Here is a 16622-nt window from a genome sequence, read left to right as displayed (position 1 = left end):
GATGATTAACTTAACACATTGCCTGCCCCACGTTTTTTATTAAACTCTTCCAAAACATGTCAGGGTTTTGGAGCATTTTGACTAATTTGCAATGAATATTTTGGAAATGTGTTTCTATGTCTATGAACAAATGGAGTATACCCATTTGTTCATAGACATCTATACTTTATTAAAAAAAATAAACAAGAGATTAAATTATGTTCCATGATTTTCTATGAATTTATTAGCGACTACTGCGCCAGCCCCAAATGGCCTAATTTGTTTAAAAAGGCTAGAAAAAAGGCTTTTTATGAAATAACATGAATAAATAGTGCGACGATTCGTAAGGATCAAAGCGAGTTCAGGGGGCGGTCCCAAGGGAGCGCGCGCGCGGAGGGGGGTGGGTCACTAGGTCCTGCCCCCCCCTTACCCATAGTTCTTAGGGAAGGCAGATGGTGGGACTCAGTCTCGTTGCATAGCACTGCTGCTTGCTACCATGCTGCAGTACACACACAAGTGCCACACTTGTTGCTTGCAGGTAGCTGTGCTGCTGCCCACCGCTTGGAGAGGGTGCCTAACTTGGCTGAGTATCTGTTTGTCTGTTTCTGCTATTTTTCTATCGCTCAATTCATGTATGTTCAATGACCATACATGAAGCTAGTTAACATTTGTTTGTTAGGTTTCTCTAGAACTTGATTATATTGTGTTTTTCTCTAGATAGATATCCATTTACATTGTTATATTGCTGTTAATGTACTGACCTATTATCTTGTTTATTATTGCAATGTTGTATCTGCTTATTGTAAATCGCTTTGGATTAAAAGCGTCTGCTAAATGCCTAAACTGTAAACTGTAAACTGTAAACTTAGCTGCCAAACTAAGAAGCTGTGTTCTTGGCCAGGTTGTATGGGAAGTTTGAGATTGTTATTCTGGTAATCGCTGAATTCTAAACTGCTGTTTCAAGGTTCAGATTTCTTGCTATCGTTGCTGGTGCCTAGCTGATTTCTGTACTTTCAGTTTGTTGCTAAAGCTATTTCAAAGGTGTTACAGGCTTGCTAAAGTTGCTAAAGGTAAACTCCGTATCATAGAAGTTGGCTGTGGCTACGGGCTAAATGCTAACTTATTTCGTGCCCTGGTGGGCCTTTACTGGGCTACCATGAGTTAAAGTAATCTCAGTCGTTGGGTTTGTCGATAACCATGTCAGTACTTTGCAACGGCGCGGGCCGTATCGGCTAGCGCGGAACAACAGGTTTAATGTATAGTCAGCTAGGAGCTAGCTGGTGGCTATTGCTAGCCGGCTATTTCGGTAAGGATGCTGTTAGCTGGTAAATCAATGTGCTAGCCATGTCAGGCATAGAGCGGCGGCCCGCGTGAAAACACAGCCCCGTAGCAGGTAATGAATCACGCTAGGAGGATTCAGTTTGTAGGTTGCAGGTGTCTGTAAACGGCAGAGTTCACCTAGCTCCTGAGCTAGCCGAGTCACGTCAAGCGGTGATTTACGGCATGACGTTCGGCAGCAAATACTAAGCGCTGCGTGTGGGAAATGTAGTTCTCTATCATGCCAAGCCTCGGCGTCGTGCTAGTAGCAAGCTTCGCCCGCAGCGTGCTTAATCTAGTTAGTATGGGGCCTATATTGCTTCTGCCTCGCCTCGGGTTATGTGTATGTTTTCCTCTTTTTGCACTGTCTGGCCGTCTTAACAGCTGCTGCTTATGAGGTGCTAGTTGCTATACCTTAGCAGCTACTAAATGGTTCCTGTCGCTTCTTGGACCATAGTAGGGCTGCTGCCATTTACCGTGGCGTAGAAGCCCTCGCGGGAGGAACTTTTAAAAACAGTAATCGCCTCTCTTTGAGAAGCCTATTAAGGATGTTTTCCGTGTGAGCTCCTGGGAGGAGGAAAACCCGCAGGCTATACAGTTTACGTGCAAACTTGTTTTGCTTCCGCTAACACAGTCGTGCCTGTCTGTCCTGACGTCACCAGTTGAACTCGCTAGTGCATGCAGGGAATCGTAGTCTACTCTAAATGCTCGATAGACCACCCTCCCTCCCTCCCATCCAGCTAAACATTCTCTTTCAGTTTCAGCATCCATCAGCTGTAGCTTTTCCTCGCATCGTAGGCTTTTAGTTGATAAGTTCTAAGTTGTCAGCGGTACTGCTATACTAAATGCTATAAAAACCAGCAAGTTATTGTTTCTACTGCATGTCAAGCTGTTACCAGGGTGTTGAGTGTTTTCTGCTAACATGTTGTCTTTACTGCTCCAGTATGGCAGCTCCAGGCTAAAGCGGCACAGGTCCAGCTAAATCACTTTCTTAACAGCGTCTCGCTGCGGCGGCTATAAGGGCGCGGCTAACACCAGGTCTACGTTTTAACTTCAGGTTCCTAACCTAACATTATGTTTATTTTTCAGGTTCCTAACCCTAACATCAGGTCTATCTTTCAGCTTCGGGCTAAAGCCGACGCATAGCGACAGCTACAGCAGGTCGTCTTTGCAGCGTCGCACGGCAGCTGCGGGGTGTTTCTACTGCATGTTAAGCTGCTACCAGTGTTTCAGAAGTTAAAGGGGTTTAACTCAAATATTTGTTGCAAACTAAGGTTATAGTACTGGGTCTCATAGCACACCGTATGTTCTAGTGGTGTTTCCGTAGCCGCTGCACTTGGCTTCAGTACTGTTTTCCTTCAGTTCATGCTAAAGCTAATACTTGCTGGTTGCTATTCATCTGTCTATTATTCCAGCTTCAGGCCGGCGCGGCTGCAGGCCCACGGCTAGGACAGCAGGTTATCATGGCAGCTTTAGCTGCAGGTTCCACTAATCATGTCATGAAGGTTATGTTTCTAGCTTCGTCTAATGCTGTGTGCGGCTGGGAGTCCAGTCGGGAGTCGGTCGGCACCACGGAGGGTATCGCTGCGACGGCCACAGCTGCTTCCGCTGCTGCCTTGGGACAGCCGGCCCGCCAGCCTCCTGACTTCCCGGCGGCCCGCGAGCCCACGACGGAGGCACGTAGGGCACAGGCTCATCTTCCGGGGGGAGCGGCACACCGACACCGCCGTCACGCCGCAAAGGAACGCCAGTTCTAGCGCCAACGGCGGGAGCCAGTTTTCTCGCCAGCGACGGCTGCCCTGGAAGCACGGCGGAGCCAGACTCTAGCAGGTAAATAGCAGCGCATTTGCTTGTTAAGTTCTGTCAGGGTGCAGTCGCTCTAAGCTGGGGAATTTACGCATATCGGTTGGGCCACGTTTTGGTATGGTTTGACTTTAAAAGTCAAGAGATGGGTTGTAGAGTTTCTTATGTGTGCATCAGCAAACTCTGCAGCAGAACTAACTCACTTTTCCGTCCTGTATGTCCATGCTGAAGCACCTGGCTGTCCGCCCGATGTCTGCCCCAACGACCCTCTGTTCCATGACGCATGCTGGTTCGCCGCGAGACTGAGGGAGCAGGGCCAGAGTGAAGGCGTCGCGCCATCTCTCTACACGCCGCATTCCCTGCGGAGCGGAGCAGTTTCGGCAGCGGTGCCCCGGGCGCGGAGCAGCTTCAGCGGCGGCGCTCCGGGCTCCCTCGGGCTCAGCCAGATGCCCTGAGGAGCCACACTCTAGCAGGTAAATAGCAACGCATTCGCTTGTTCGATTCTGTGAGCGTTCAGCCGCTCTCTAAGCTTGCTAATAATAGGCAACCATAGTTACATGGCAGCGTCTTACTTGTACTGAATGTTGGGCTTTAGCCGCTCTCTAGGCTTGCATAGCTTGCCTTTAAAGGTCAAGACGGGTATCTCGTGGAGATTCTCATATGTGCAGCAGCAGACTCTGCAGCAGAGCGCTCCGTGGGCTGCGAAAAATTTCTCTGTGATCCTAAAAGTCAGCGTCCTTAGGCGTGGTTTCTTGTTATGGTCAGCTAAAGCTAAGATTGTAATTTCTGCGGCAAGCACATGCGGTCACCAAGGCCAGGCTTAAGATGCGACTAGCACATGGCCTCTGAAGATTGCAGCTCGCAGTTTAAGCAGGGAAGGTACACCAGTGTCAGTCGCAGAACTAACTCTCCCTTCTGTCCTTTCATGTCCATGCTGAACACCGGGCCGTCTGCCCGACGTCCTCGTCACACGACCCCCGGAGAGAGCTGCCAGATTTGCGGCCCGCCCCTCTTCACTCTGCATTCTCTCCGGATCGGAGCAGCCACACCACCAGCACTTCTGGTGCCCTCAGCTAACTCAAGATCCTGCACGCCAAGCTATCAAGCACACACAACACAGGACTGACCGAAGCGTAATGGTTCCAAGCTGGAGTTGGACGCGTTTCAGTTAACGCTTCTGCTGCTGATGTTAATAGTGCTGCAGGCACTATTAGCACGGTTGTTCCATAGGGTTTTATTTGCTGCTTCTGTTGCGTTACTCGGGGCTCGCGCCCCTGATAGGTTGCGGGCCACGATAAATATTACGCTTAATATTTCAATCTTGCAAAAGCTAGGTGGTTGCTGGGGTGTTAGTTAGGTAGGATGTGAAGCTGTATGGCGCTGTAGTTATATGAATTAAAGGTTTCATTGCTGCTTCTGGTTCTGCTGTCTATATATATACGTCCATGTTGCTGCTCCGCTTTTCTCTAGGGTGTTTTAGTATGGCTTCAGTCAGATTGCAGTATATCGTTATAGTCAGCAGTACCACCTTCCTCACCGTTGGGTTCGGTCTGCAGCTGCTAACATTCTTAATTATTAAATTGCTTTAGCAGTACTTATAGCGTTTTGGCAAGCTGCCAATATCATTGCTTAATATTTTGCTTAGTAATATTGGCTAGCACTGGCATGGGATTCTGAGATTTTGGCGTGCTTTGGGGGTTTGTAGTTTTGGGGGGTATCGGGCCAGGGCTCGCTGTAATTAGATTATGCCCTCGATGCTCATGGTAACATGAGGATCGTGGGTTCAGCGAGCCATGGCCCGAGGCAGAACCCCATGCCAAACCATGCTAACTTAGGCTATAGATTCTATGCTGTCTTATAGTAGAGCTAAGGTAGGCTGCCAATACTATGCGCTTAGATATAGGCTTAGATTCTATGCTGTCTCTATAGTAGGGTGCTCAATATGCCATGTTGTGTGATGCTTGCTTTCTGCTTCATTCTGGTCAATAAAGTATATCTTAACCCAAGTGATCGTCTCCTGAAATAGTGCGACGATTCGTAAGGATCAAAGCGAGTTCAGGGGGCGGTCCCAAGGGAGCGCGCGCGCGGAGGGGGGTGGGTCACTAGGTCCTGCCCCCCCCTTACCCATAGTTCTTAGGGAAGGCAGATGGTGGGACTCAGTCTCGTTGCATAGCACTGCCCCGCCACCACCCCAGCGCCACCTTCAGGTTCTGCCTTAGATCCCCCTCGGGGGGTATCGGGCCAGGGCTCGCTGTAATTAGATTATGCCCTCGATGCTCATGGTAACATGAGGATCGTGGGTTCAGCGAGCCATGGCCCGAGGCAGAACCCCATGCCAAACCATGCTAACTTAGGCTATAGATTCTATGCTGTCTTATAGTAGAGCTAAGGTAGGCTGCCAATACTATGCGCTTAGATATAGGCTTAGATTCTATGCTGTCTCTATAGTAGGGTGCTCAATATGCCATGTTGTGTGATGCTTGCTTTCTGCTTCATTCTGGTCAATAAAGTATATCTTAACCCAAGTGATCGTCTCCTGAAGTCTCTTATTGGGTTGATTTTGTTGTTTCAAGCCAATAGATGCAACTGTAGCACTGTGCTCAGTCTCAACACACATGCACACATACACACATACACACGTGCACGCGCACACACATGTGAAGAAGGACCATCCTATTTGAAAGGAACCCTGTGTCATGTGATTTCTTAACAAAAGGAAACACTTGTAACTCATCTCTACATCTTTGCATAATCTTTGCATGTGACTTTTTTTTTCTTAACTAATGAGCAACACATCTCTACATCTTTGCAGCATGCCGTGCACACTCTCTCACACGCACACACACACACACTTTGGCAGATCAATGCAGAGAAAAGTTTGCTGGATCAATGCACACGTGCATGCACAGATTGCACACACAACTGGATACAATTATTTTACCCCTTTTTGAGAGACCTTTCAGCGGGGTGCGTTCTTTCTTGTCCAGACCATAGACTGGTCCAGACAGAGGCTACTACGACCAGTGGATGACCAACACAGGGACAACACCGGAATCGTGTTGGATCATTTTGTTTACTGTTGTTTAGCCACATGGATTATAGTTTTACGAGCCAGCAGACTGTTTGTTTATCAATGGAATATCTTTACGAGCCAGTAGTGCACTGGGGGAGGAGGAGGTGACAGTGTATCAGGTAGGATCAGGCTACACCCTGGTTTTTTCATCACAGGGGCAGGCTAAACCCTGGGTCTTTCATTGTGTTGTGTGTGCAGGGGTGTCGTGTCGCACCAAAATCTGGGCCCTGGCTACAAGGATTCACTGCGGGACCCCCATGATTGTTCTTCATAGGGGGGATTTCAAAAATAGCAGATGTACAAGCTCGCAGAGTGCCGCGCTATGAGCTTGTAGATCTGCTATTTTTCAATAGTTAAAGTATAAAATAATTATGTCCCCTCCACCTTGGGCCGTAGTAACTCAGTCCCACTCGCACTCCCCCCTTGTGACACCCCTCAGTCTTCCTCCTCCTCTCCCACTATAAATACAGAGTGTCTTCACCTAAATACACTCAAATCTAAACAAATTCTACTGTCATCTCTAGGTTATCAATCAACTATCTAAACTCTAACTCTAACTATAAATATCCTATATTCAAATCTCAACCGAGCCTCCCGAGTCCCAACCGATATTTTTTTTTTTTTTCCCTCAGCTGGCGGCTTGTGTAGTCGCGTCTCTTAAACTGCTGCAGACTTTTCTCCCTCTCACTCTGTTGTATTTGGATTGCCTGATAACATGTATTTCAATGCAGTTTTTTGACCTTTTTTCTTCATTCACGTGAATGACCTGGTTCCCTTTGATGTTGCCCTACTGTATTAAGTCACAGGCAGCGCGAGAGCGTCATCAATTGTAAAACAATGAAAAGACTATAGCCCGTAGATAAACGGGCTGGGCGGTCGATAGCTGGGCAAAATAGAACGTTTATAAACGGGCTGGGCGGCAGATGTGTTAAAGGGATACTTCACTTTCAAAAAAACTTTTTGTCATTTTATCGTCTAATCAGGCTTTTGGAAACACCCAAGACAGTTTTTGAATTTCTTCATTCAGTATTTAGATAAATTGATATCCATTTCCCCCGACTGTCCTTTTTACTGGTGACTCCTAACACCCTACGAATACGTGAGCAGGCCGTGTTTTTTCAATAACTTCTTCCATGTATTTTTTATAATCTTTTATTGTATTTAATAATTTTCATTTCCCCAAAAGATGAATAGAAATCAATAAAAAATGTTATCGAAAAAACACGGCCTGCTCACGTATTCGTAGGGTGTTAGGAGTCACCAGTAAAAAGGACAGTTGTTTTAATTGAATCTATCATGGTTAAAATGGAGTTTGAAGTTATAATGGGTTTGTATAGGAAGGTCCTGGAAGGGGGAAAATTAATATCAAATATCTAAATACTGAATGAAGAAATTCAAAAACTGTCCTGGGTGTTCCCAAAAACCCGATTAGACGATAAAATGACAAAAAGTTTTTTTGAAAGTGAAATATCCCTTTAATGTGCAACGTTCTTTTTTCTCACTCAACAGTAAACAAACCAACATAAACTAAGGTTTAAGTGTATAGAGGGTTTATGCACATTTCTAAAGTGACAATTTAAGGACTTTTTAATATACCTCTAATACGACAAATTAAACGTTGGCCAATTATTGTCAAATATTAGAGGCAGACATTGTGAAAATAGCAGATCTACATGCTCACAACGCCTTGCGTCGCGAGGCGTTGCGTTGCGAGCATGTAGATTGGCTATTTTTGAAGCGGTGAAAGCCGCTTCCAAGGAGTGGCTTTATCTGTCCCGACTCCCGTACATGTTTGCCAGACCCATGAAATGGGTAGGCCTACATAAGCAAATGTCGGTCTGTCTGTCCGGGTTTTCTATATAAAGGGTATATATGTATATATGATGATGACATGATGATGTCATAAATGATGATGACAGACAGGGGGTCTGGCACAACCAGGTTGACCTGGTCTAGTTTTTTTTTAGAATTCCCATAGATTCTCAAGGAGTGGCTTTGTCTGTCCCGTACATGTCCCGTGCAAGCAGAATTGAGGACTGGTTAAGCTTCACATGACAATTTGGCCCTCCAGACAAAATCATTCATTCATTCAGAATTCATAAAAAAATATAGAACTAAAGCACATAGAAAGTATAGATCTAGAACACAGAATGTATAGATCTAGAACACAGATTTCATAGCTCTAGAAGACATAGAATAAAAATTCACCGCTTCACTTCGAACCGAGGTTTGATTTTTCACAATAGAACCGAGTTACCGGTATACAAAATGTCAACTCTTAGTGCTCATCAGGGTGGTGGTGGTGGGGGGGGGGGGGGTTCCCCAGTTAAAATATGATTATTTGGGGGGTCGCGGCCTGAAAAGGTTGAGAACCACTGCCCTAGCAGACATTCTGGTGTCCTACCTGCTTTCACGTCCACCAAGGTGAACAGTCCCACCCTGGTGTCGCCCCCTACGGTCCATTTCTGGGTCTCACAGTTGGGTTGACAGCAGTGGTTCATGAAGCGAGCCTCGTTCCCCTTTGGACCAGCGTCTATGACCCGATCCTGGAAATAACATTAGTATTATTAGTGTGGTAGTTCTGGGGAAACTGTCTTTTCACTAGATGAACTTCTCCGCTGCCATTGGAAATTGATGGAATCAATGGGATAGGGAATCAATAGGGAATCAATGGGGGTGGGAATCAGTAGGGAATCAATGGGAGTGGGAATCAATAGGGAATCAATGGGATAGGGAACCAATAGGGAATCAATGGGATAGGGAATCAATAGGGAATCAATGGGATATGGTATCAATAGGGAATCAATGGGGGTGGGAATCAGTAGGGAATCAATGGGATAGGGACTCAATAGGGAATCAATGGGATAGGGAACCAATAGGGAATCAATGGGATAGGGAACCAATAGGGAATCAATGGGGGTGGGAATCAATAGGGAATCAATGGGATAGGGAACCAATAGGGAATCAATAGGATAGGGAATCAATAGGGAATCAATGGGATATGGTATCAATAGGGAATCAATGGGGGTGGGAATCAGTAGGGAATCAATTGGTCTGGCTTCACATTCACACTATATGCTTACTGAAGAATATAGTCACGTCAGCAACCAAACTTGCAATTTTTAACTTCCAATGGCAACACACTGTAGTCCCGGGGAAACTTTATTTTTACCACTAGATAAACCTTTTGGTGAATCAGATGCCATTGTAAATTGAACTAAAAATATTTGAGGAGTGGTGCTAGCTGGAGTATTGCTTAAGCATCACATGATTAACTCTTTTAGTGCCACCCGTTCACCACTAGAGGGCGCCCCAGGTGCCATAGAAAATCCCATAGAGATATGCTGGTATATGCAGAAGCCCTGCAGCCATGACTTGCCTGAACACTTTCCTTTGTGCATGTACAGGAAGAGGATGAAGTTAGCTTGAAGTTAGCTATTGGCTACCAAGCATTTTAGAAGCCTTATTTTCGTGAACTTAGCCATGATTAAACCTTGCACACCTCATGCATGGGAAAAAAACAGAGAAGAATGAGCTCTAAAAAATCCAACGCAATCCTGGATTGCATTGGAGTGGATTTGTGCAGTTTGTTCACAGCTTTCAAACAAAAAAATCCGATTGGAAATCCGTTCAGGCATTCTTGAGATAATCGCCATTATGTTTTACATGTTATGTAAACAAACATGGCTGCCCTGTATGTTAGATGGGGTTGTATGGGGGTGGAACATGCAAAATCGCGATTGAAATCATGTTCACTAGATTTGATGGGGTCCAAAAAAAAAATTAAAACATTTTTTTTTTCAAAATTATTATTTTTTTTTCAAAAACCGAACATGTTCGGTTTTGGCATATGTAATACGTTTTAAAAAACCGAACATGTTCGGTTTTGGCACTGGATGAGTTAACTTGCTGCAGAATATAGTGACGGCAAACACACTTGCAATTTCTAATTGCATCTTTCTAGTTGTGGGCTCGCCTGAAAGGCGAGACCAGTATGTTATCTTCATTGCCAGACCCATGAAATGGGTAGGCCTACATAAGCAAATGTCGGTCTGTCTGTCCGGGTTTTCTATATAAAGGGTATATATGATGATGACATGATGATGACATGCCTACAAAAGGCATGATGTCATAAATGATGATGACAGACAGGGGGTCTGGCACAACCAGGTTGACCTGGTCTAGTTATTGCCAGACCCATGAAATGGGTAGGCCTACATAAGCAAATGTCTGTCCGGGTTTTCTATATAAAGGGTATATATGATGATGACATGATGATGACATGCCTATGATGATGATGACAGACAGGGGGTCTGGCACAACCAGGTTGACCTGGTCTAGTTTATAGAAGAGTTCCGCCGCGCGAGTACCGTCACAGACAGTACAAAGGCAGGGTCCTTAGCCAATGAGGTGCAATTGAGGTGTGGAAAATCTGGGAGTGGTGTTAGCTGGAGTATTGGTTGAGCTTCACATGACAGTTAGCACGCTGCAGAATATAGTCACGAGCGAGCCCACACTGTTTCGTAGGAACAGTATCTCTAGTTAGTGTGGTTGCCAGGGCAACCACATTATTACTCTGGGGAATTTTGCAGTTTTTACAACTCTTAGTCTCATTGACTTGAATGGGAAACTCCATATATAGTGAGTAACTTTTAGGTATCTGACTTTTCCCATTGACTTTGAATGGGAAACACCATATATAGTAAGGTAACTTTTAGGTATCTGACCTTTCCCATTGACTTTGAATGGGAAACACCATATATAGTGAGTAACTTTAACGTGATGTAAGAGTAAGGTAACTTTTTAGGCAACCACACTCGCAATTTCCCAAATTGCAATTTCTCTAGTTAGTGTGGTTGCCAGGGCAACCACATTATTACTCTGGGGAATTTTGCAGTTTTTACAACTCTTAGTCTCATTGACTTGAATGGGAAACTCCATATATAGTGAGTAACTTTTAGGTATCTGACTTTTCCCATTGACTTTGAATGGGAAACACCATATATAGTAAGGTAACTTTTAGGTATCTGACCTTTCCCATTGACTTTGAATGGGAAACACCATATATAGTGAGTAACTTTTAGTGATGTAAGAGTAAGGTAACTTTTTAGGCAACCACACTCGCAATTTCCCAAATTGCAATTTCTCTAGTTATTATTATTATAGGTAAACAATCCAGACTATAAATTGTAAGTCCATTGAGTTCAGTGGGGGAGTGTTGCTAGCGTGAGGATTGGTCAAGCTTCACTTGACAATTTGGCTATCCAGACGATAAATAGGCAACCACACTCGCAATTTCCCAGAATTGCATTCTTTCTAGTTATTATTATTATTGGAGCTGACCTCTATATCTGATTCCCAGATGATGCTCTGTTAGGGCAACCACACTAATAGAATCCCTTTTATGCCCATAAAAGGGGACAAGCACTGAGAGACAGATACTGACACGCACAGACTTATGTCTGGGGTCTCACGGCACACGGTTGGTTCTACAGACAGGGGTCTCCATATATGGACATAAAAAGGATTGTATGTAATGATGTCAGACGTCATAGACACATAACGTGTAACCGAGTAAGGATGTCTGGGGTCTCACGGCACACGGTTGGTTCTACAGACTCCAACTTTTGCACACGGATATCTTTTGCCTATGTTCTTAGCTGCTTCCCCTGCCGTTACTTGCACAATGTACAGTTGTACAGTTCTTTTTTCTTTTTTTTTTACCGCCAATCCAAACAATATGCCCATATCTCCATATATGGTTCTCAAGACAGATGGCCACGACAGGTGGCACAAGTATGGCGCAAGTACTGCATTCGGCTGCTATTTGCAATTTAGGCATTTAGCAGACGCCCTAAATTCAGAGTGGATTTACAATAAGCAGATAATATACAATGTATACAGTATTATTGTAAACCCACTCTGAATCTGAGTCTAACCTTGCCTATTGTATTGATGTATATACATCAATACAATAGGCAAGGTTAGACATCGGTACATCAAATGCTTAATAACAATATCAATCTAGGGAAACGTGTGTAGGTACCGGTAGGTATGTAGGTAAGGTAGGTAGGTAGCTGTGTGTGTGTGTTTAAGCCCAATCAGGGACCAGCATTTCTGGCAACGTCATCATTAACAGCCAGTGAGGGACCAGCATTCCTGGTCATGCCAGTGGTTGCGACCGTAGGTCGCAGTTACTTTTACACTCTCATACTATCCAAACCTCCACCAGCCGTCAGTCCTTCCTTCCTTCCGTCACGTCACGTCACGTCACGTCACGTCACGTCACGTCACGTCACTCGTCACACGTCACACTTTCCCCCTACTCATATCTCGGCCACCGTTGCCCCGATCCATGCCAAAATTTCCACACAAACTCCTTGCCTGCCAAACTACAACCTCCAAGGACCCCCAGAGCTTCAGGGACCCCCAGGTCCCTGGGGGACCCCCAGGTGTAAAAAATGACCAAATGTGCAAAAATGACCACCCCAACGGGGCTGCTCACAGGGAATTCCCGGGGACCACCGACTCCTGGTGCTCCAGAACGGATGCAAAAGTGGTGGCGCCCCCAGTGGAGGACCCCCTCCACTGCAGCTCACATCAAATGCCTTAACTCGGGCTAGGAGCGACCGGGAGAGCCGGGGCCGGTACCTATTCGTCCGCCTCGGCGGCGCGGAGACCCCACCCCTCATTTCTCACATGGCCCTCTTCTAGCGCCACCATGAGGCCGATTCTTGCAAAACACATTTTTGGACACTGCTCCTAAAATTTTTGCCCTAAAATCACGCAAATCAGTACACAGTATGTCTACACTCACGTCATCAACTTGGATCTGTCCCATATAGCGCCACCTTCAGGCCAATGTTTTTAAACACATTTTTGGACACTGCTCCTACAATCTTTGCCCTAAAATCACGCAAATCGCTACACAGTATGTCTACACTCATCTCATCAACATGGATCTGTCCCATATAGCGCCACCTTCAGGCCGATTTTTTAAAACACATTTTTGCACACTGCTCCTACAGATTTTGCCCTAAAATCACGCAAATCGCTACACAGTATGTCTACACTCATGTCATCAACATGGACCTGTCCCATATAGCGCCACCATCAGGCCAATTTTTTCCAACACATTTTTGGACACTGCTCCTACAGATTTTGCCCTAAAATCACGCAAACCGGTACACAGTATGTCTACACTCATCTCATCAACATGGATCTGTCCCATTTAGTGCCACCTTCAGGCCGATTTTTTTAAACACATTTTTGGACACTGCTCCTACAGATTTTGCCCTAAAATCACGCAAACCGGTACACAGTATGTCTACACTCATCTCATCAACATGGATCTGTCCCATTTAGTGCCACCTTCAGGCCGATTTTTTTAAACACATTTTTGGACACTGCTCCTACAGATTTTGCCCTAAAATCACACAAATCGCACAGTATCTCTACAGTCATGTAATCAAAACGCATCTGTCCCATCTAGCGCCACCATCAGGACGATTTTGGTAAAACAAACTTTTGGCCTATTTGTGGAGATAAGCGACCAACGGTCGCTTATCTCCCGATTAGGGAGTCTTACTGGTGATGTCACTGTCATGCCAGTGGTGATCCAGTGGTGAGCTCACCTCATGGCGCGCTCTGCTGGCGCACAAGTAGGCCATACATGGCCTACTTGTGCTCAAGGCGCAAGTTGGCACCTCGACAGAGTGTAGTTCTAGTTCATTTTACTACCAGTAAGACTCCCTAATCGGGAGATAAGCAACCGTCACGTCGCATACACAAACTTTAGAAGGCAATCGTCTCCAATCAGGAGAGAATATGGGAAATGGGACAGATCCATGTTGATGACATGACTGTAGAGATACTGTGTATCGCTTTGCATGATTTTAGGCCAACATCAGGAGCAGTGTCCAAAAATGTGTTTTGCAAAAATCGGCCTGATGTTGGCACTAGAAGAGGGCCATGTGAGAAATGAGAAGGACGGAGGTTGTGGTTTGGCAGACAAGGAGTGTGTGTGCAAAGTTTGGCATGGATAGGGGCAACGGTGACGGAGATATGAGAAGGGGAAAAGTGTGACGTGACGTGACGTGATGTGACAGACAGACTGACAGCCGGTGGAGGTTTGGATAGTAACTGCGACCTGACGGTCGCAATCATGATTCATGAATATAATAAAGCAGTCATAACGTAATAACGCAATGTCTGACCTTGTCCAGGGTCAGCATGTAGAAGTTACAGATGTCGTGTTCTTGAGCGGCTCTGATCCTGGCTCTGCACTCCTCCTCGTCGATGACTTCTCCTACATACTCACTGACAAACTCCCCCTGGAAACACCACAACATAACACACGTTCACTTTGGGTTGTGTAACACACTGGTTCTCAACCTTTTCAGGCCGTGACCCCACAAATAATCATATTTTGACTGGGGACCCCCCACATAATCACATTTTAACTGGGGACCCCCCCACCCTACACAAGCACTTGGAATTGTAGGAGTTGGCATTACATTTGGTTTGACTCGATCTATTCCATTGTGAAAATAGTCGATCTACATGCTCACAACGTCTCGCGTTGCGAGGTGTTGTGAGCATGTAGATCAGCTATTTTCACAATTTCAGCCTCTAATATTTGACAATTTGACCAGTGTTTAACCAGAGGTACTAAAAAGGTATTTAAAGTCCTTAAATTGTCACTTTAGAAATGTGCAGATACCCTCTATACACGTCAACTTTATGTTGGTTTGTTTACTGTTGAGAGAGGAAAACAATGTTGCACATTAACTTAATCATCTGGGGACGCCCCAAAATAATTTGAGGATCCCGACCCACAGGTTGAGAACCACTGGTGTAATACACGTACACAATTCAACACAACAGGGCAGTGGCGGACATTTTGTGGTGCCACAAATCGAGAGCCCATTCCTTCATATTAAAAAAAGCATGAAACATTTGATTCTGTTGTCATTTGTTTTTGAAAACAGCAAAAAAAAAAAAAAAGTATTTATTAAATATATTAGTCCTTTCCCGTGCTCCGAATTATCATCATCATGGCACTTCATCTTTAAAATACATGTAATGGAGTGGAGTGAAGGCAAGTCATTTCATGTCTGGGTGTTGCACTCTGAAACACATCCAAGTGTCAAATCAGCCATTACGACGCCATCAAGGCCCACCAAAATATTCTGTTGGTTGACAAAATCAACTGTACATTTTAGTCAACTAAAACTAGACTCAAACTAAATGAAACGTTATTCAAAAGACTTTAAAAAAAAAAAGAAAAAAATCAAAATGAACTCTGGCGTGTACAGCACCTTCTTCATGTCGTTGACACAGCGCAGCCCCCACCCTCGGCTCAGCGTCCTGAAGGTCTCCACCGGACTGTACTGGCGCTTAGTGAAGGCCTGGTTCTGACACCGCTCCCCTGCCGGGCACACCTGAACAGAGACAGTTTAGGCATTTAGCAGACGCTCTTAAAGGAGTAGTTCACCTCCAAAATGACTTTTTTTCTATTGGTTACTCACGCCATGGAGACTTGAGTTCAATAATATTTTGAGGTATTTGTCGCATTCACAAGACAAAAATGTTTTAATAGTAAATTTACCCCCATGGGGACTCAAATGCATTTGGGTCCCCATCCAGAATCAATGGGAGTACATTTATTGAAATCAAATTGTCTTATAAATGTGACAAAAACCTAAAAATATTATTGAACTCCTTTAAACTAGAGCGACTTATAATAAGCAAGGTAATAAATACATCAATACAATAAGCAAGGTAATACATCAATACATCAGTATCAATTCATCAATTGCATAGAAATATCAATCTAGAAAAAAATAACGTTGGTAGACCAAGCACCTAATCAGTAAAACATTTTATATAAAACCTAAGAATGTTATCTAGCTTTCATGTCTGGTCATTGAGGGTAGGTGAGTGCTTTGGTAAGTGCTATGAGTGGCGTCTGAAGAGGTGAGTGTTCAGGCCATGGCGGAAGCTAGGGAGTAGTCTGTAGTTCTAATGGAAGCTAGGGAGTGAGCCTGTAGTTCTAATGGAAGCTAGGGAGTGAGTCTGTAGTTCTAATGGAAGCTAGGGAGTGAGTCTGTAGTTCTAATGGAAGCTAGGGAGTGAGTCTGTAGTTCTAATGGAAGCTAGGGAGTAGTCTGTAGTTCTAATGGAAGCTAGGGAGTGAGTCTGTAGTTCTAATGGAAGCTAGGGAGTGAGTCTGTAGTTCTAATGGAAGCTAGGGAGTGAGTCTGTAGTTCTAATGGAAGCTAGGGAGTGAGTCTGTAGTTCTAATGGAAGCTAGGGAGTGAGTCTGTAGTTCTAATGGAAGCTAGGGAGTGAGCCTGTAGTTCTAAGTGCCACAGGGAGTTTATTCCACAGTCTGGGGGCCAGGAGGGCAAATTGTCTAGGACGAATGCACAGAATGTTAGAGAGGCAG

General features: G+C 44.9%; 1 protein-coding gene across 3 annotated transcripts in view; it reads right to left on the bottom strand.

The window, feature by feature from the left end:
• nsd1b (nuclear receptor binding SET domain protein 1b) overlaps window positions 1–16622 on the bottom strand; it is a 61880-nt gene that overhangs the window by 9353 nt on the left and 35905 nt on the right. For all 3 annotated transcript variants that reach the window (XM_080749715.1, XM_080749717.1, XM_080749716.1), the window contains 3 exons: window positions 15493–15615; window positions 14389–14505; window positions 8577–8718 (listed from right to left, as the gene is read on the bottom strand). In XM_080749715.1, the coding sequence (XP_080605841.1) occupies window positions 8577–8718; window positions 14389–14505; window positions 15493–15615 (382 nt within the window). The remainder of the gene's footprint in view (window positions 1–8576; window positions 8719–14388; window positions 14506–15492; window positions 15616–16622) is intronic.

Source organism: Nannobrachium achirus, assembly GCF_963921795.1.
Source record: "Nannobrachium achirus genome assembly, chromosome: 19".
In the NCBI taxonomy this organism is placed as follows: Eukaryota; Metazoa; Chordata; class Actinopteri; order Myctophiformes; family Myctophidae; genus Nannobrachium; species Nannobrachium achirus.
This window is presented reverse-complemented; position numbering and strand designations above follow the sequence as displayed.